The following is a 22,824-nucleotide window of genomic DNA, read 5'->3' as shown; positions in this document are numbered from 1 at the left end:
GGATTGCACCGACCACAGTGCTGACGTAAAATATCTTCAGTGGTAGACCGATCGTGGGCTAGGCTCCCGTGGCTGTCAGGCTAACCGTGGGAGGTTCTCGTGGTCTTCCTCTACATGCAACGCAAATGCCGGTTAGTTCAAGCAAAAATGTTCTCCACGAAAACAAATACTTGATACTTGATCCAAAATTTCCCTTGTCTTTTGGATTGGGTTCAAAATTACAAGGCTTGCGGAGTTGATCATTAGTAGTCGTAAACCCAAAAATTGGGTCGGCTGTACAACGAGGGTCATAGGAAAATAAAAAATAATATGGTATAACTTATCGCCATAATATTGTTACTGAAGATCTTAACGATATTATGGTTGAACATGTTTCAAAATTTCTATCAGTGTACCCAAGAATTTGTTATATATGAGCATTTTTGTCAACACAAAATAATTAAATACAAAAATTATTAAAACAAAAGAATATTTATAATAGCAAATGAAATCAAAAATTCTCTAAATTTTCAAACCGATGATTTCATTCCAAATTTTAATCATTTACACAAACGAAATACCGTTAATACCAAACAGGAAAAACAAAAACTCGAGACAAATTTAAAAATTCCATGGCCTTCAACTATTTTATAAAATATACACGTTTCGTAATCAAATCAAAAGCTTTCTCCCAAGTATTGTTCCAAAAAAATAAATAAATAAATAAATAAAAAGAGGAAAGAAAGGGGAATAAAGGGAAGGGGGTATCATAAGCTGTTACGGAACGAATGAATCTAAGTTTTCGAAGCACGCGCGATTCTGGTTTGGTGCTGATCCCTACCATGCTATATCTTATCCAAACTTATTTCAAAGGTCAAATCTTAACTATCGGCAAAGGTCATTCACACCCTACTGATTCATATCGCTTTTCGAAGCGGTCAGTGTATAATATGTGCATACTGAAACTTAAAGCAGGTGTTGTTTGAGAGTCAATATTTGTTGATGCACTTCACGATAGTAAACTTTGCCGATAGTTATAAATCCCCATTTCGATATTTATGGATAAGCAAGCATATGAGAATAAATAGAAGTAATCTTTTATTTTGAGAGAATAGGATTTCAAAAAAAAAAAGAAGAAAAAAGGATGAAACAAAACTAAAATAATAACGATAATAATTTTCAATTATAGAAAAATTATATGCTTGCTAAACTTTGACTTTTGAAATTATTTGAAAAAAAAATATTACAAAAAGGGAAGAGAAAAAATTCAAATAACACTTTCAATCACATCTTCGAAGCAAAGTGGGTTTTTAAACTAAAAAAATTTGTTCAACTTATAACTAATATGCCTGTACCTTAAACTACAGTATGGTGCTATGTCTTGCAGAATTTATATGGTATTGAATTGAGCCCTGTTTCACTTTAATCCGAACCTAAGTATCGTGTAATCAAATTTTTTTAAGAAATGCTTCATTTTAGCATTGTATTAAGAATGCTACTACTCTTGAAAGAGCTACCATAGCGCAGTTGATAAAGGTGTCTTGGTTTAGAGCCAGAGGTTAAGAGTTCGATCTTGGAAACTAATTAAACATACTGTAAGTATATATGTTCACCTTAAATTTGTCGCGGTTGAAAGTTCGTTATGATTGAAGTTTAGAGAGAGTTACCAGCTAAGATGCTGTCCACGTTCTCTGACCATGCTAAAGCCCTGATAAACACAACTATAGGTGCTTGGCCATAGTTGAGTTGTGTGAGTGCAGCAAATCAGAACGATAGAATAATTTAATACACACCAAATTTTTTAACAGAGTATGTTTCTGAAATTCAAGCTTTTATGTATTCTTATATTATGATATTTCTGTTCACAAAAATGCATGTTTCACCAATTCACGTAGCATTATGATGTACAACTGCAGTTTTGAACCCTAATCAGAAGACAAGAACATTTTAGAGCCAAAGAACGAGGCAGGCATAGATTAGATGTATGGTAAACTTGAGTACTACTCCTTATAACTGGCGTTACATTAAGGGGAAATCACTAATCTAAATAACATTGATTCTTCTACCACAGAAAATATGCCAATGATGTGGTCTACGCACATGCAATTTTCGGAAATCATGCGTGTAGAATAAGTAAACGTCGTCTGAATTATCCGATGATTAAAAACAATTTAAACTGATTTAACTATTTCCTTCCTAATTAGTAAGTAAACGTGCATCATCTGAATTACTTTGGTTCGATAATTAAAAACAATTTTAACTGATTAAACTTTAACCTATTAAACTTTTTAATTTGAAATAATTGCTTCTTTAAAGATACGAAAAATTTACTTTTTGAGATAGCAATAAATTTTTTCTGTGCTATATTGCTTTTTGACGACATAGCCTAATTTAATTGAGAGTATTCATTCTTTCTCTAAAGATGAAACATAAATTTATAATATTTACTCGAAAACAATAAATGTCAAGTATTTTAGTGCAATGAAGATATTTTGAAAATATTTCAGTGAACTATGAAAATATTTCAGCGAATTCATTTATTAATTTATCCCCCCAAAACCAGCTGTCTTTTTAAATTCTTTTTTATTTTTTTAGAATTAGAATAGTTTTAAAAGATCAAGTATTAAGCTCATATCTAAGCCGGTATGACTTCAGAGCTCTAGCTGATTGATTCATAATTCTAGCAGTAGCTTATTAATTTATATAATTTGGTTGGATCACACCGATCACAGTGCTGACAAAAAATATCACCAACGATAGATGAATCATGGGTTAGATACCCCTTTGTAGATGAGTTAACCCTGCGAGGTTTTGTTAACCCTGCAAATGAGACAGAATCATCCAAGACGAATTTTTGTTTGTACTAGTGCTTGATCCAAGAAAAAGAACGAAAATTGATAACTTACAGCCTTTCAGCATGTTAGAAAAAATAATTAACAAATAGTACGGTAGTCCTAAAGCACGAAATGATTAAAAAAATTTAACATTTAACTATGAAGGTATTCATTACAAAAAAAAACGCTCCCTGAATAAAACGTAACATAAAATACTAACTTTCTATCAAGGTAACCCTTAGATCAAAAGATAAAAATTTTAATTTTCTACTAAAGAAAATCGATAATTACAACAAAAAAAAACATTATTTGCAATAAAGTAACTATCATCGTTCATAATGTTGGTCTTTCTTTACATAATTGATTTAGCTCTACCATTTATTTCTCTTTTTTTAGCAAACTTTGCATTCAATAACTCATTTACTTTCATTAACTTGATCTTTTCTTCCGATTAGCGTTCATAAACAGATATTTTAAAGGGTAATATATATATTAAAGATGGCCAAGCAAGCGAGACTTAGTTTATTTAGTCGCATTTTTTATCCATCCAGCGCCACTATGATGCAGATCGTGTCATCATTCATCATTTCTGACGTTTAATGAATTTTCTTTCACCGGAAAAGAGAAAACTTCACAAAAAGTCATTTATCACCAAGAAATAATCGGATAATAAATATAAAGAATAAAAAAAGATAAAAAAAAAATATTTTTGTTTATCACTTGAGAATAATTTCTTTAATTATACATGGCCCAAAACTTGGACCTCCTTCCTGAAATATGCAGGTTCAAGCTATTGTTTATATTTTTAAATTGAATGAAAAAAAAATTATTTCCCTAGATATTTGAAATAGATTATGCGTGGCAGGAGGAATTACTTCCAAAGGAACTTTTATGCTTTAAAGAAAAAATATGTAGTTGACGATAAAGTAAAATTTTTAAAAACTTTATTTCTCATTTTCATAAACTCTCAAGGCACAACAGATGACGGAAGAAATTAAAATATCTATGCAAATATGATGAAATTTCGCTTTTTTAAAAAAAAATCTAACTAATATTAATCCCACAGCAATTAAATATCATTACATTTATCTTAAAACTTTATGTTTCGCAGTGCGTATGTTAGTAATAAGACATATTTATTATATTATAAATCAATTCTGCAACAACCAGTTTGTCAGCCGGGAGTTATGAACGCTCCACTGTTTCAAAATCAACGTCATGATGGTGATACTGTGGTCAGCATTGTGTACCAACCGCCTTTATTTCCCTAGTAAGCTTGCACCCATCAATTTAAAATATGTCAGCTTCAAACCGTCACCGCATATAAAACCCGGTTCTTCACAACCATAGATCAGTGCCTTAACCATAGTGTCATCGCGGATCTTATTTATTTATTTATTTATTTATTATTTGTCAATCAGGTATCAAAAGAGCAGCTGTATTGACCACTCTTTCAGGGCGGACCACATTAGGTCAACTAACAAAAACAGAAGAAGGAAAGAACATCCATGCTTCTGATAGAGATTCAACCCAGGGTCCTTCCTAACATGGTCAACTCCATGGCCACCATACAGCCCAGTCGGCTCCTGTTTATAAATACTGGCCTTCAAACGATTGGAAGTTTAAATAAATTATATATCAGCAAAAGTATGGCACAAAATTCACTGGTACATCAAACGCAAGAAGGTGAAACTCAAAACCCTTCATTGGTCAGTGTAATATTTCAGATAAAATAATTATTTTTATAAGTCAAATGGACAAAAAATTGTTCTAAATTTTTTGTTAAAATTTTCTTATGTGTGAATTTGAGAAAAATTATTCATAATTTAGTATATCTGTGAAAATAGAGTGTTCAGCTCTAAAGTAAAATACTGAAAAACACTATGTTCTTTTTTTATAAAACACAAAAACAAAGCACAATGTTATTCAAGGAGTTTTGGTTTTATTGTAAAATTGGTTTTATTGTAAAATAGAGGCTGTGTTCAGCTCTAAAGTAAAATACTGAAAAACACACTGTTCGTTTTTTATAAAACACAAAAACAAACACAATGTTATTCAAGGAGCTTTGTTTTATTGTAAAATTGTGAATTCAAGTCGTCATTGATTGCGTTCATAAAAAGAAAAAATTTTGTGTCCGCTTTTACGATAAAATATTTTGTAATAAGCCCATTTAAATGATGAAAAATCCGTTAACGAAAATAGTTTTCCTCCTTAATTGATCCCTGTTAACTACAATAATTTTTTTTAAATTTAAAATTATTCTTTTTTTTAATTAAATAATTTATTATATATATTAAAGCATATTTTTTTTAATTTTTTTTTAACATCTGCACCGGATTTTGCGAATGAAATAAATTTATATTCTTACACTTTGAATATTTTTTTTTTGTAAATATATTTTTAAAATAGAGCAAATATTAAGTCTCTTTAGCTCAACTTCTAATTAAAAAAAAAGTAAAAAGGAACATGCATTTTTATTAAAATTTCCAACATTTTTCCACACGGAGAAAAAGTACTAGTCCCATTGTACTAGAATGACATGTGATAAAACCAAAACGCTTAAGGTGAAATAGGAATTACTTTGGAAAACAAAAAACAAGAAGAAACGTTTCGAAATAATCAAATGACAATTCAACTTTTTGTTAGCAGCTGGAATTTATTTTTCTGGTAATTACATTTTTTTTTGTTCTCTAGCCAAAAAGAAAAATAAAATACTTCTGATGAAAATTCAATAAAAAGAAAAGACTTTTCTTAGCAAAAAAACATGCTTAGGGACATGTGAAACTAATAAGGAATTCGCAAGTTCTTGCAAAGATAATCGATATGCAAAGATCTTAGACCATCTCATCAGCACTAATGATTTAATTTCTCTCATTTTAAGGTTTAATATCTATGTTATACCTTATTTAAAAACTTAAACCAAGGGTCTGTACAGACATGTTGTGAAAGGTCCGTTTTTGTAAAATTGTGAAAAAATTACTAGTAATTTGTGAATATAAAATAAACTTTACGTCACATTCTTTCAACCAGGGTCCGCTTCTGTGAATTTGTGCAAATAGGGTCCGTTATTGCAAAAAAACTTTTTCAATGAATTTTTAAATTGTAAAGACATACAAGATTATGCTTAAAACTGTAAAATTATAATTAAAAAAATTAAATTTTAAAAAATAAAAAACAATTGCTGCTTCTAAATTAGAGATGCAACATACAAAATGCAACATATAAATATTTGGTATTTAGCCTATACTGCTGAAAGCAGAATATTCATTTCGGACGAATAAACGAAGAAGTGTCTGCCGAAGACAAAATTTAGTTCATTTACATCTGTCTTCCCCCCCCCTTTCCTGGAAAGGGTTTATTCGATTAACAAAACAATAATGAAGATAAACAAATTTGCGAAGGGTCCGATTAAAAGATAAATTATTTTGTGAAGTTAAAATATTTTGTGAAGGGTCCGTTTTTATGAAAAGATATTTTGTGAAGGGTCCGTTAACGGACCCAAATTTCTTCTAAACAGACCCTTGCTTAAACTTAAATATTTTCGAGTGGATTTTCTTATCACGGATAAATAAGAACAAAAATGTTTAGGTAATTTTATGTAATTATAGAAAAATCGGTACAATCTGGAGATAAAATAACCACACAAGCATCTTAAAATTAAAAATTGTCATCTAACAACGAGAATAAAAGCAAATGTCACCATAAAAATAACTAATGCAAACATCTACCCAAATTGTAAATGTACAAAAGATTTGATATTTTAATAATATAATAAAACGTTTTAAAATAAAAGTAATTATAGGAGCACAAAAATCTTTTCTGACTTATTGACAAGATATAAAGATGACAGAAGGAGAGAAATGCCGTTACACAAAAGATCTCAGAATGAAATTAATTACACAAAAATTTAACTATTCTAAAGAAATATTTATAATATAAGTATGATACTTAAGGATCATCTAATACAGAAAATCAGATCTAAATATTTATCAAATCGCAGGTAAACTCCACATATATAATAAGAGAATCGTAAAAAATGTTGAGTCAAAAAGTAATAATAATAAAAAAAATAAAAAAAATTAAAATCTACGAATTAAAAATAAGTGTCCAAAAATTTATCAATTTTAGTGATTAAAATTAGTCAAAACATTAAAAATGACATTTTACGATNATCTCAACTTAAAAGAAATTGGTCTTTCATAATATATTGGTCATATCAAATCATTTTTAGGCTATAAATTATTGAGTCTTTTTTTTAAATGTTGTGTATTATTATAATTATAAATAAATAAAAAAAACATTCAAGCAAGACATTCAATAAAGCAGATCTAGGCAGAGGTCTGTCCAGACATTTTGCGAAAGGTCCGTTTTTGTAAAATTGTGAAAAAATTACTCGTAATTTGTTAATATAAAATAAGTCACATTCTTTCAACCAGGGTCCTACTTGTGTGAATTTATGCAAATAGGGTCCTGTTATTGCAAAAACTTTTTCAATTAGTTTTTAAATTGTAAAGACATACAAGATTATGCACAACACTGTAAAATTATAATTAAAAAAATTAAATTTTAAAAAATAAACAGCAATTGCAGCTACTGAAGTTGCGATGCAACATATAAATATTTGGTATTTAGCCTATACTGCTGAACGCAGAATATTCATTTCGGAGGAATAAAATAAGAAGTGCCCGCCAAAGACAAAATTTAGTTCGTGTACATCTGTCTTTCTCCCCCCCCCTTCCTGGAAAGGGTTTATTCGATTAACAAAACAATAATGAAGATAAACAAATTTGTGAAGGGTCCGATTAAAAAATAAATTATTTTGTGAAGGGTCGGTTTTTATGAAAAGATATTTTGTGAAAGGTCCGTTAACGGACCCAAATTTCTTTTAAACAGACCCTCGCTTAAACTTAAATATTTTCTAGTGGATTTTTTTATCATGAATAAATAAGAATAAAAAATTTTAGGAAATTTTATATAATTATACAAAAAACGGTACAATTTGGGGATAAAATAACCACACCAGCATCTTAAAATTAAAAATTATCATCTAACAACGAGAATAAAAGCAAATGTCACCATAAAAATAACTAATACAAATATCTACCCGAATTGTAAATGTACAAAAGATTTGATATTTTAATAATATAATAAAACGTAATAAAATAAAAGTAATTATATAAGCACAAAAATCTTTTCAAATTTATTGACAACAAGATGACAGAATGAGAGAAAAGCCGTTACACTAAAGATCTCAGAATGAAATTAATTATACAAAAATCTAACTATTCTAAAGAAATATTTATAATCTAAGTATGGTGCTTAAGGATCATCTAATACAGAAAATCAGATCTAAATATTTATCAAATCACAGGTAAACTCCACATATATAATAAGAGAATCGTAAAAAATGTTGAGTCAAAAAGTAATAATAATAAAAAAAATAAAAAAAATTAAAATCTACGAATTAAAAATAAGTGTCCAAAAATTTATCAATTTTAGTGATTAAAATTAGTCAAAACATTAAAAATGACATTTTACGATAATCTGACGTAGAAGTCAGCAATCATTACAGGGATCATTTGGATCCGTTAATATAAAATTTCATGACCCTTCCGAAAAATAGAGTATCGTTGAAAATAGGTGAAAATACCTTCTGAAAATAGGTGACCAAAAAAAAATTCCTTCAAGATTTTTTTTCTTTTTTTAAAAACGGAGTTAATGACTTCGTTAATTTCCAATTAACAAATTAAATCTCCATGAAAGACATAGTTTTTTTTCCTTCCCATAAAAACACGACTTTATTTTGGCATATTCACAAAATTATGAACAGATTTTCACAGTTTCACAAAAGCGTGTTCTTCACAAAAAGTCTAAACAAAGTTTCGCAAAAATCTAGAGTTGATGGCCATGGTATTGAGATTATAAGAAAAACATTGATTCAAAGAGTAACTGCATAAAAAACTATAAAATCAAAAGTTATTTTAAATAGCTCTAAGAATAATACATAAGAAACAAAGGATAAAATAATAATAACGGTGAAAATAACCATGCCTGTCAAAACTAAGGATAAAAAATGTAACGAAAATTAAGGGATAAAATTAAAACTAAAAAAAAATTAAAAAAATTTTTTTTTTATTTCTTTCAATGATTCATCTAAATCCTTTTCTAGAAACAAAAAACTTATGTAAGATTTCTACTTTTAATTCATCAAATATTATGATAAAATGCAAAATATTTAGGTTTAAAGTAATTAGCAATGTCTCATACAAAATACGTAAGCAAAAAAAGAGTTTTATAGAAATGGAATATTTTAGTAATTTTTTTCTTCGAATCGTTCGAATCCCCAAGGGTCTACGTCCGCCCTCACCTCGTTGCCAAGCAATACTCCCCTAAAACGATTTTTAAATTGGCATTCACGCTTGAATGTTTAATAAGATTGATCATTTCTGTTTTACATAGCTTTTACAGCTTTCCGTGATATTGCCTCAATACACAGCGATTAATTATAAACGTATTCCTTTTATTAGAAACATATTGCACCGTGTGTCTTACTTACGACCCATGATTAATTATTAACATGTCTTCTTTATTCAGTTATATTCTCATCAGCCTCTCACGACATTGATATTAAATTAAGGTCTTAAATAAAAGCTATTGCGTTTAAATAAGCTCCAAATATCTCATAAATATTTAACACATGCCTATAACGCTTTCAGTAAATTAAATACATAGCGTAACTGTGAACAAGAAAATACACACGCGTGAGATAAAGTTATATCGATAAATTGAATTCGAACATGCGGAGCGGTCAATGATCTGTTAATCAATTATAAAGCATAACCAAAAATTTATTTACAATCCTTTATATTTCCTCGAGTGACTAACTCATTAGACTAAGCAGTGATTTTATATTGATTTAGTGTTATTAAACAGGGGGTATTCAATAGATTAATTATTGTATTTGAAGTAACTGCAAAATGGAATAGATTGTTAAAATTATTTTTGAACTTAATGGGAACTCTGTACATCGATGCTATCAAAATCATTTGCTCACACAAAATATTACTTGGATTAAAAATAAAACAAAAAAATTTGCATATAATCATAATTTCTTTTAAATAATGAATATTGCAAGCTTGGAATTTTCATTCATAATTCATTCATAACTAAAAAAATATTTTTAGCCCAAATAAAAATCATACTAAAAAAAGTGTTAAATATATTCATTTTTTAAATTAAGAAAAATTAGGCATACTATTATCTTAATTGATTTCAACGACATGATTCACAAACACCAAAAATTATTTAGCTGGAGTAAAAGAAAAAGATTCAAATATAATATGTGAATAATTTTGAAATTAACAAGAGCTCAGCATACCCTTTCTTTAATTCAAGCAATCAAAAAAAAATCACATTAACAAAATATTTAGCTCAAGTTAACAATTAAAACACGTTAAATATATGCATAACTTTTTTTAAATAAACATAAATAATTCCTTACCACAAAATATAATTCGCCACAAATTCGATAAAAAGACGAGTTAAAGGTGTTAATAACTTCTTCAGATGTGTGCAATTTTGTGATTTTAAAATAGACTGAACCTTAACAGCTAAAAATAAATTAGGCGGTTTAAGTTCCCCTAAAGGCATGATGAATCAGTATTAAGTAGCAGGAAATGCAAATACCATTAGCACCTGTGGTTAAGCAGGCATGACAACCAACGATATGATTCATAAATTGTGTAACGTAGACGAGTTCTTAAAGTTTTTTCTTAGGTAATAATAACAAATATCAATTTCTTAAATTTTCGAATAAAGCATCATTAGCAATGTGTTTTGTTAAAAAAAATAATAACAACGCCTATTTTTAGGTTAAACTTATGATTTTAATCAACGAAATAAAATTTAAGAAATAATTAGTTAATTATTTTTTTTTGTAGTTTCAGCAGATATTTTGAAGGAACTGAATAATTAATTTAGCCATCATTTTTTTAAAACTATGATCGTAGTTTCGAAAATGCTTGGATGCTTAGCTCGAGTTATTAAAATTGTAAACATGAAAGGAAATATTATAACCATCAATTATTTAAAAATTTCAAACTAGGGACAAACTTTTTATGAATATTTTATTCTACTAAATCTATTCTTTATTTTAAACTAATTCGAGTAGTTTCCAAAATCAAATTTTAAAAAAATGTCCTTTGATATCAAAAACTTCAATGAGAGTAATTTTAGACATCCATGTCAAAAAGAAAGAAGAGTGATTGTTACAAGTCGATTAGCATTATTATCCGACACCATCACTAATTATCTTCTAAAGTAAACGAGAAAAAGAAAGAAAAAAAGAATTTTTACAAAAAAACAAAACTCGCCAACTAGACAAGCCTCTGTACATGTACAGGACAAAAGTGACTTAAAGGGGCATAGGAAAGAAAGGAGCGAAAAGATGACATGGAGAAACTGGATGAAGCCGTTGCCATAGTAACGCCTAATGGCGCCGGCGTGTCGCGTGTCTAACACGCCGAGGAAGAGCAAGCGATTCTTTTAGCTCTTGGAATATATTTTCCCGCCTAAAGAGCTTCCGAAGCTATTCCTTTCGGGCTATCTAGCCTGTAAAGATAGGGTGCTTTCGAATTTATTTTATCTGTTTCTCTGGTTATTTGGTTGTGGTTTTTATAAGGTAATTTTATGTAAGTTCTTGGAAGATTTAGGACGGGAAAGAGACGCTTTTCTGCAAACGAAGACAAACAGATAACTTCAGAATTCTGTCCAAGAGGCTTTTATGAAGTCTAGGATTAAAAATAACGTAATTAAAACATATTTATAACGTAAAAAATTATAAAAGATTACGTGTTACGAATGATTAAAGATCTTACTTAAGAATATTTTGAAAGAAATGCATCATAATTGTGCATAAGCAAATAAAGAAGGCAAATTCAGCAGAATAATTATGAATGTAATAGAAAAAAAACTAGGAAAAGTTGTTAATAGTAAAGCTACGGTAAATATCACTCAAAATGGCTTAGCGGATAGAACGATCGCCATCGAATGGTGCAACCTAGGTTCAAATCCCGGTGATGACTCCAACAGCTCGTAGCAAGAACGGTCTTGGCATAAAAATTGGAGAGGTTTTCCGCTATGCACCGTGAATAACTTCCATTTAAATGTCCTCCACGACAGCGAGTTAGTCTCAATTACTGATCCAGGAGTTCTCTTATCTTCTGGGTTAGGTTACGAAATGGGTCAGCTGCAGGGTGATCAATATGATCAACTGTACAACGCCGGTGATATATATAAAATCAATGTAATGTAATTTGTTTACGTACTATGAATACAATTTTAGCTTTGACTTTATTTCAAATTCAATTAGTGATAGAATAAAATATTTAAAAACTTCACTTTGAAAATTAGTTCAAAATCATTTCATAGTGGGGCAGTCCTTAGGTCCGACAGATAATAACTAAGTTTTTGAGTTCCAAATAAATAAATATAAAATAATTTAAACAATAAAACAAATGCAAAAGCTTTGGGAAATATCTAGTGTCAAATGATTGTTAATCAAATTTTAATTTTTAAGAAGTTAAAAATACAAAAAAAAAATATGAGAACTTTAATCATTGGAAATATTTGAGTGAGTAGATAATTGATTTAGATTCAGTAACTTTTTAACTAATTCCCTTTTCGGTACATAAAAAAATATCTTTTCAAAGGAAACTTTGATTAATGAACAAGAAAAAAAATTCTGAAGCATTTACAATACAAATACAGAGTTTAAAAAAATGCATTTAAGGAAAACAATTTTAAAAACATCATAATTCTAAGTATATTTCTATAATTTTTCTTAACTTCTAAAAAAATTCCTTATTTGAAATTGCCACATTTTTCTTCGGAATGTATAATTACTTCTACAGCTTTAACTGCGAATTCCCTGGTAAATTAAAATGGACAGCTGGGATATATACATACTATAATTAAGAAAAAAAAGTGGTGTATTAAAATAATTTCAGAAGCTGGAAAATGAGCTAATTCCATTTGCATCATGCCAGATGTCTTACAGCCAAACACATATATTTTGGCGGAATTCAGGGGGAAAAAAGCAATTCACACAACAAAATGGTGATCGTTAAATGACGTCATTTATTCTAAAAGCCTAGAAAACGGAAACGGGGGAGAGTATTTAATGAGATGAAATAACAATATCAAATGGAATCCCCCTTGTTTAACAAACCCCACGTGATAAAAATAGGCGTCATAAGGGAATACAAAATACCCCGATCTTAACGAGAAATGAGATAGAAAATATATTCACCAATTTGTCAAGGATTTTTTTTAAATTTACTTATCTAAATTAATGAAATGTCTTTGAGAAACCCCATATTTATTTATTTTTTTTGCATGTCTTTTATTTTTCATTTAACTCTTTTAATACAAATTGCAAAAATAAATAAATCTCACAAAAATAGAAAGAAATAATTGAGATTTTAAATAGCTTTTTTACAAACAAAAAAAAGTGATATATTGACTTAAAAGGCAATAAAAATCATTTCTTAATAAAATTGTTGAGAAAGGAAAAAAACTGATGTACTAATAATACTTCTAAAAAAAAACAATGTATTTTGCATATCAAAGATAAAAATAAAAATTAGTATTTCCCATAAAATTCGTTACGCGAGGTTTATTTATTTTATTTTGTTTTCCTTAGAGTAGAGAAAATCGCCTAATTTTAATAAATACATAAAACGTTTTGAAATAAATAGTGGATTTGCAAGTAGATGTTTTCTTTTTCGTGTTAAGTGTTATGTAGAGTTTGTTTACATTTTTTTAGAGTCTGTTTTAGAGAATGAACTAAAAAGACAATATGGTTAAACTTAAAACCTCCCTAGGTCCGCAGCAAATATACATAGTATAGTAATTTAACACATTTCAAAATTATTAACAACGGTTTTGTTCTACGATTTTATTGCTCTGTAATTCAAAAAATAATTTGCTGAAAGTGTTGTATATTTCTGATTTTTCATAATTCGATCCAATTTCAGTGCTTATTTAGTCATTCATGTGTTAGCCTTATGAAAACGTATATAGAACCTTATACCTAGAATATTGGGAGGATTCAGATTGGCCCTTTAGGTATTTTGGTAGGAATCCCCTAACCCCAAGTAATTTTGGGTATAAGACACCCTTTGGTAAGTATAAAAATACCTCAGTTTCTTTTAAAAAAAATATTTTAACAAGTGCATAACAATTATTATTTAGAAAAAGAAATTTAACTATTTAAGGAACTAATACATAAGTAAAATTGTAAAGTGAATGTTTCTTTTAACCAAATATTTTCGTTAACAAAACTGAATAAAATACCATACAATTTTGATGATTGAATCTCTCATGCATTTTTCATTAAATTAATTATGATTGTATTTAAAAATTTCGGATGCTTAACTGATCAACACAGAAACAAACTGGGAAGAGCCGAATCGGCCCCTTCACTCATTCTAGTATTAAGACTTAAAAGATTGCAGCAAATTCGCACATGATTTCATGATCCAACGTGTCCAAACATTTTCAAAAAGTGAAATTGTAGGGTTAAATCTTAAAACTGATCCATATCTAACATAGACTACAATCATTAAGAAAAAACACACAACGTGTAATAAAATAAACTTGATACATGATTCATGCTCTTAAAATTACATAAGAGAAGTAAAAAGTTAATACTGTAATTTAATCGATACGAACGAAGAAATCATTGAGGAAAGTTGCGGCATCATTTTTCTTCGCACTATATATAGTACTACTAGCACAATTTTTCGCAATAGTCGAACCATGACGAATCAAAAAAACATGGAATTGGATGTCTCAATCAAGAAGCCAACACAGCGTTGTCCACGTATTGTAGGAGTTGTAATAGAAAGAAAATACCAGGGACAAAATAAAGAAGAAAAAATAGCAATTGTATACCATCGTTTGTTTCTATAGCAGGGCGGACGTCATTACAAACTCATTAGCGGGGGAAGTAACAGAAAAGAGAGAAAAGTAAAATAACAGTTATTCTTCACGGGACAGCTTCATTTTTCTGCTGAAAAACCACGAAGAAAGAAGAAAAAAAAATGCAGCTAGTCCGGAAAACGCCCGGATTTTTCTTAAAATCTATTTCAGCTATTACAAATACGAGATGATGTTAGGTGTGTGTATGAAGAGATTTAGAAATAGCTAAATAATATATTTAAGAAGAAAAAAAAGTTTCCAAAAAGCAGGTTTTTTTTTTGTCGCTTTATTTCGTTTGCACCTGTTTGTGGATGCGAAAATAGTTGCCGCTTTCCGTAAGACAGTTGAATAGCTAGTGACGTTTTAAAAATGAGAGATTAGGAAAAAATATCTCCGTTAATGGTAAACTTGAAATTTGTCACCGCAAATGATTTATGTTTGGAAAAAGTGCTTTGGTTTGGGGAAAAACATACTTGGAACATTATCAGATCTTAAATGCTTGTGGTGAAATAGTTTACATTATTAAGTGGCCGGTAAAGAGAATTTCTTCAGATTTATGTTTTTAACTAATTCTCTGATGTATTCGAATGAGTTTTGTTGATGTTTCAAATTTCGTTATTTAAATCAAAATACGTGATTTAAATAAATCTACAAGATCATTAAAAGGCACGGTGTGCATTCGTGAATAATAAATGGCATTTGTGGTTTGTAAACCAACAGCATAATATAAATTAACAAACATTCTGAAATTTTAAAAGTTTTATTCTTTTTTTCGACTCTTTATTAAACATGTTGAATTTAGAATACACGTGATTAAAATTCCAACAAATGTAAACATTTTATAGAATTTATTAAACAAGTGAATATAAGATGAATAATTAGGTATTTGTTATTTATTGATAAACTAACGATATCGTCAAGTTTTCAGGTAGTTAAAATGGTTGTAATAATGATAACGAAATTTATGCTTATCATTTAAGTTAAAAGATAATAATAATTCATACAGATACTGCTAGAGGATAGGAAGTATCATGTAAAAACATATCATAAGCAAACAACACAATTTAAAAAAAAACAATCAAACTCACATAAATATAACTGTCACCATTATTGAAAGATCATTAAACGAACTATAACTAGAAAAACAATAATATTTATTTTATTATTTACGTTTATTGCTCATTCACTTATTCAATACTGATTTTTAAACATTTCACCCCTAGTGTTGTTTTTAGGGAAAACAAATGTGATGAATGTTTCAGGTTAGTTTTATACAAGACAGACAGGGAAATTCCGGATTTAAAAATAAAAATTATAATTATAATTAATATCAATCAATGAATTTAGATCATTATAAATAACATTTTTAGAATATTGATAAATAATATAATTCCTTACTTGTGGTGTTCATGAAATTTCAATAGAGGACGAATGTAACTTATATGATAAATCAATACATTCTCTAATGCCTATTATTCCATTTCAATGAAGCAATGGAAAATATTATATAACTGTCCGAATCTTAAACATTATCAAATAAACGTAAACGTTGTCAGATGTTCAAAAATAAACAAACTAAAAATGAGCAATGATAACTGACTCTTCTAAAATATATACGAAATTAAATAAAATTAATTAAATATTGAATTTTAAAAAATCTGCCAATTACTTCAGCTAATTATTCACAAAATTAGCCAATGAATAATCTGAAAATAACGAAAAATCAACAATGTTGAAGATAATTCTTACTTCTTTCTGTTTACAAAATAAAATAAAATAAAAAAAATAGAAAAAAAGGAAGAATAAAAAGAAACTAAAAATAATTTTAATATTATAATTCGTGTTAATTATTGACTCATCTACATAACTGTGTCTAGTCTAAAAGTGGAGCAGGAGGTACTGATGAGTTAAGCTGGTTAAATTTAAACTATAAAAAAACTTCATTCAGTGACTTTATTTATTATTTGGCTTCTGCCCATGCGCGGCGCAGGTAGACAGCGTGTTTGATACAAATCCAAAAAATGAAGTCTTTCTTGCCAAGAGACATTTCTGCACTTGATAACACCGTAGCCTTGGCTCAGTTTACAGGAAATAATGATGATGTCAAATTGGATAATCCACTTCAAATGTAGGCTGTTTCGCATTTCAATAGCGAAAAATACTAACAAGAAAGAAACGCACCTGAATTGATCAACCTATGAATTTCGATAGTCAAATTCTGTCAGTTAAGATTATTTTTAATGACAAAAGACTTAAAACGATTGAATTAAGCTGAATAAAAATTGTAGATTTAGTACCAAAATAATAGTAAAAAAAGATATATTTGATAATCTAAATAAATAAACTTTAATTTCTTATGTATATGGCTGAATATTCCGTTCCTATTTTAATCTTTCAATTACAATAGTTACCTAGCATGTCTAATTGCTAAATCTGCTAAATGATTTAAAGAATAAAATTAATTACCTTGGAGAAAAAGATTTTGGAAGAATTACCGTACTGTATGGTAATACCATTTCTGATTAAATAAGCCATAATTCTGGTAAATAAAACCAAAATATGCCGCATTAAAACCATACATTTGGACATTTATAAGTTCATAGGGTAAAACCGTTCCGATTGCACAGAAATTCAGGTTTTCAAAATTAAAGTTCTCATTACCCCGAATTGAGTACAAAACTGCAAAGTAAATTTAACCAAACAAATGGTTTTTATGCTATGATTAAGATATGGTAAAATAGCCACCTTTCACCACATTAACCAAATTTTATCACATATTATAAAAACCAGATTTTAATAATTTTACCAAAATCATTACCAAGGTGCTCTGGTAAAAATTACCGATTTTTTTGGTGTACCCTTAGAATCAGAAACACGATTAATTTGACCATATTCCAGAAGTCTTGACCATACTTCTTTTTTTTGAGGAAATAAATTACAAAACAAAATTTTAATTTTACCAAGTAAAAATATTTCGATGTATGTGAAGAAATTATAATTATAAAAATAATCATCCAAGCAAGGATATTTGAAATTATGCTTTATTAAAAATTTTAGAACTTGCTGAAACCTTGATATGGTGCTTAGTACCATATTATGATATGGTGCTTAGTACCTTAGTACCATATTAAGGTATTCCATAAATTTAATTACATGATACTAAGGATCAGATTGAACAAAAAAACGGCTCAATTTAACGCTTTGCGAAAGTTGTAACAAATTTGCACAGCATCATGGTTCAAAGTACCGATATTGCGTTTCCATGTTGAACCGATGTTTTTGAGAAAGTATAGCTAGTATTTTTTAAAGACATATAGCCACATTTTATCCTGTATTCAAATTGTATAAAAATCATTCTTTTCATGTAAGGGTATACATTACGTTATTCATTGATAATTTATATCTATACAATGTCAAATTTTTCATAAGTAATGTCAAGAGCAACTGCACTGTTGAAAATACCAGATTAAATACTGACAATAAGTACTGGCACACTGAATGCAGCAAATGTAAAATCCATTTTCCCGTAACATTTTATACTATAACTTTTACAGTCGCATTTACTTAATTACTCTGGTTTAATGATTTCAAAGCAAATATAACTGTAAAAATTATGTTTGTTCCGTAAAATTTTACGTTAAAAAATGACGGTACTTTGTACTATTATTTGATCCAGAATTTTTTATAGTGTGCTTGTTTTTATGATAACACTTTTTGTATCAACTCAAATTTTGTCTATATATTGTAACTTTGTTTTAAATATAGCAACAAAAAAAAAATTAAATATAAAAAAGAACGTTATTCGATACTTTAAATCATTCAACTCCCTATTATATTTGTAACTTAACAATCTCATGTAAAGTAAACAATATATCACTTGCTCGTCTTTACGTAAAACCTTGAGATAATGGTCACTTTCAAAATATGCATCGAGTCATCATCTCATCTTAAGTGCAATTACACCACAAAACGTATAAGTTGTAAGATAAGATTTTCCGCATATAGAAACTACGATGACCGGTACTTCAAATTTGTAATCTTCCAAAGTAACTGCTCCGTGAAATTTAAATATTTTTAGACCACTTCATTTTTGTTAAATTACTTATGCTTTTTGAAAATAATAATTCAAGATAATTATACAATGTGAAAGTTTCGAGAACATATTGAAAAATGATATTTATTAGCTAAATAAAAAAGAATTAATTATTTGAGACTCCATTTAAATAGATTATAAAATTATTTCAGTTAGTCAAACTTATACAACTAAACAACTCTTAAAATGTAAACAATAATTTCTATATTAATTTCTCTTAAAAGAAATTCCTATCCAATTATCCATTATTGAAAGCCGAAAAAAACTGGATAATGATTTCTTTATTAATTGAGGAACAAATAAAAATTAATTAATTAATGCATGTACATTCGTCTTTTTAATTAAGCAAACATCGGAAGTAGTTGAACATTTTCTGTAATTATGCATCCATGTAAGAAAAGTTTCCTACTTGTACGTAAAAGCTTTCTTAGACAATCAATGATGTTATGGAATATAAATCATACATGTAAAATAAAAACGTTAGTTATGAAAAACAATAAAATTAAAACCACACTAGAATAATACTAAATATTTTTTAACATTTAATAAGTGTTTTATTTTTTTTTTTAATAAGAGAAAAAAAAAATCTTTTTTAATAATTAATTTAAGCTTAAATTTATCTCTTGGAATATACTACATTAACGTAAATCATTTAGCAATATATTTTTAGTGATAAAAATTGTGAAAGAACTTACTGTAAATTGAACTCTAACTAAAGAAGAACAAAAAAATAAACCCGTATAATTTTGGAACAGTGTAAAATAACATGTCTTATCAGATGAACTTGTTAAGTTCGAAAATACGAAAAACAAAAATAGCTCCGCAGCTTAAGATCTTCATCGGCATGCGAATTTATTTCGCAGACGATTCTTACAAGCAAATTGTTTGAATTTAGGTTATTCCATATTATTTAAATAAAAATTCTAAATTTTTATCTTCCAAATGTAGATTAATATTAAATTAGTGACAGTAAAATTTAAATTAGTGAAAATGTGAATAATGTTTAGACGAAACAATAAAGTTTAAAAATATTCTTCAAACGCATTAATATTTTTCTATTTCTTACAAATATCTTAAAATTTCATTGAGTTGTATTTCGTGTTGAATTAAGGAGTATCGATTTTAAAAAACTCTTTCGTTTGATTTTTGTTTATTTTGTTACGGCACACATTTTTGGAACTTATCAATTTCAAAATTTTTTTATTTACATTTAAAATCGATTTCCTCAAAAATATTCTTAACTTTTAAAAATCATTTTCTTAAAAATTTCTATAGAAATGTTCAAGTATTTTAAAAAGTGGACAGCAGAAGAAAAAAGAAAGTTTCAAAATCAATTCAGTAGTTTAAAAAAAAAAAAAAAACTCAAAATTTACTGTGAGTTGATGATTTCAGCAATAAATTTTTAAAAATTAAAAAGTTTCATGTTCTTCAAAGATTTAAACTGACTTACGATTAAAAGATTCGTTAAAGTAAAAAATACATCAAGAAAAGAAAAGCTCGCTTTCTTTTTAAGTAACAAACGATTGTCCGATTAGATATAACTTGAAACTAACGAAAAATAAAAAAATTCAACTAAAAATGGTACCATACAGGAAAAAAAAAGGATCTTTTCGGCAGATATTTTAATTTTGCAGACGATTTTTTTCGAATTATTTTCCCGATAGGTTTGAGCAACATTAAATTATTCCAACATATTCGTTTCTATATTTTAAATTAAAACTAAACGAATAAGAATGGAAATATATTTTACTAAGATAAATATTGATCTTACGTACAATATTAATTATTCATCCAATATTGAGATTTTTCGAAGTTTAGTTTCAACTTGTTTCGTTGCTTTACATATTTGCTTGAATAAAATTTTAAAATAAAATTTAAAGAGAAATTAAATTATAAGAAACATTTTATAGTTGTAGAAAATGTAAATAGACTTACCGTAAATAGATCCATAACTCAAAAAGAGCACCAAGACAATAGCCCGCATCATTTTGGAACAATATCAAAAACACTAATTGTCCGATCGGATAAACTTGAAAAGAACAGAAAACAGCAAATATTCAGCAAGAAAAATAGTTCCGCACAGGGAAGAAAATTATACGTCAGCACAAAATAATTTTTTTTCTAAAGTTTCTATCTAATTAAGCAAAATATGTTTATGTCACATGAAAAAAGAATTATTTTTTCTTTATTATCTTGGCAATAAGCGAACAATCAGAGAGATTCGAAGAGTTGCAAAACTCAAGAGCGGGACGATATGAAGGAGAATTTCGAGACGTGCGCGCACCAAGGGTTGCCGAAAAGAAAACCAGGAAAAAAGGATGCCAACTGAAGTGCTTCAAGTTGCCAAAACCACGCCAAGTACTTAATATTGTTAAGTGCTTTTTTCCCTCTTCTTTTTCCATTTTCTGGACTCAAAAGCTTGTTTATTGTTTACGATTTTTTCTTTTTAATGGAAAGATCGTTATTGCTTTAAGTTATGAATTAAACTGTTCCGCTTTATGAAGATAAATAGTTTAGAAAAAGAAAACTAAGTAATAATTTTTAGTTAATATTCTTGAAATTTATTCAGTGTATCTCAAAAATTTCTGCCTTTGTTAATTAGAAGAAAATGTATATATGTATCTTAATATTTTGTTGCATATTCTTTTACTTAATTTTGTTTTTAGCAAAATTCAATAAATTAATTTGTTCTTTTTAAAAAATATTTATATAGCATTATGTGAAAAAATTATTTTACTTTATTTTGTTAGGAAAAATGATTTTGTGGTTTCTAAACACGGCATTTAGAAACTTTCCTTAACAGCTTATAGATTTTTAGCTTTATTCTATTGATTTTATTTGCAAGCCGGTATTAAAAAAAAGCTGCAATCTTTTTTTTATTTACCATAAAGTACAAAAATGAAATGAATTTTTTAAAAGTTATGTTTGAACAACAACTCAAAACATGAATTTTTTTTTTATGTAATTATGCTAAGAGCCTTGTCACAATAGATTTCTATTGATAATTTACTTCTTATAAATTAATTTTTCATATTGTGCTAGCTTTTTCCTTTCTTTTTTTAGTAAAATGAAGAGTTTGTGTAAATATCTGTGTGCCTCTCTTATAACTTCAGAACCCTTTGTTCTAGTATCTTGAAATTTCGATAGAGGGTGCAAGGGGTAATTTTAGCTCCTGCCTCTAAAAAATCATTTGAAATTTTGAAATTTCCAATTACTTCGTTCGGAAGAGACATTTGAAAAATAAATTTCTCCTATTGCTTAGCATAAGCCTTTGATCATTGATTCAATAATATATAATTGAATATATGTATATATATATATATATAAATAAATAAATAATTGAAAGGGAAAAAAAGAAGTAACTTACTAATATTAGTTATTAATGCAGCGAAGAATTATTTGTTACGGGGATCTGTAAAAAATAATTACAATTTTCAACTCCAATGATGCTTAATTAATTTCAGCAATTGATTCTACTATTGTGCTAATAGGGAGCTGCTTTAATCAGTATAAAATATACTAAGATTGGTATTTAATGTAGATCAAAAAGTACCAAATATAGCTACTGTGGTAATAGGATTTTTACGGATGAGTACCGTAAAAAAACTGCATTATTGTGGTAAATTTAGACTATCATGAGTTGACCTCAAGAAATAGCATTATACCAAATGATACTAAATAGAGTAAATCTTTATTCCGATGGGTTGATCTTCTACAAGCATACTTTGCTTAATCTAATAACATAAAGTCACCAGGAAGGACAATAAATAATGATAAATAAATAAAAAATCGAATTTTGTTTAACGCAATTAATTTTACCGGTATATGCCTTTCAGTTTTGTGCATGAATCCTAATAAAATACAGATACAGATTAATACAGATCAATTGATTATCTTTGTGCATGATTCCTAGTGTTGGTAAATACAGATTAATTG

The 22,824-nt window shown here is 27.9% G+C and overlaps 1 protein-coding gene across 3 annotated transcripts in view; it reads right to left on the bottom strand.

Moving 5' to 3' along the window:
* The window catches only part of LOC107438411 (neural cell adhesion molecule 1-A), a 237,889-nt gene extending 216,725 nt beyond the window's left edge, over positions 1–21,164 (bottom strand). For 2 of the 3 annotated variants that reach the window (XM_043047606.2, XM_043047609.2), the window contains exon 1: positions 20,824–21,164. In XM_043047606.2, coding sequence (XP_042903540.1) covers positions 20,824–20,875 — 52 coding nt within the window. In that variant the 5' untranslated portion in view covers positions 20,876–21,164. The remainder of the gene's footprint in view (positions 1–20,823) is intronic. The other variant, XM_043047608.2, reaches the window with a different exon arrangement.
* Between the last annotated feature and the right edge of the window lie 1,660 nt (positions 21,165–22,824).

The sequence above is a fragment of the Parasteatoda tepidariorum genome, chromosome 9 (assembly GCF_043381705.1).
Source record: "Parasteatoda tepidariorum isolate YZ-2023 chromosome 9, CAS_Ptep_4.0, whole genome shotgun sequence".
In the NCBI taxonomy this organism is placed as follows: Eukaryota; Metazoa; Arthropoda; class Arachnida; order Araneae; family Theridiidae; genus Parasteatoda; species Parasteatoda tepidariorum.
This window is presented reverse-complemented; position numbering and strand designations above follow the sequence as displayed.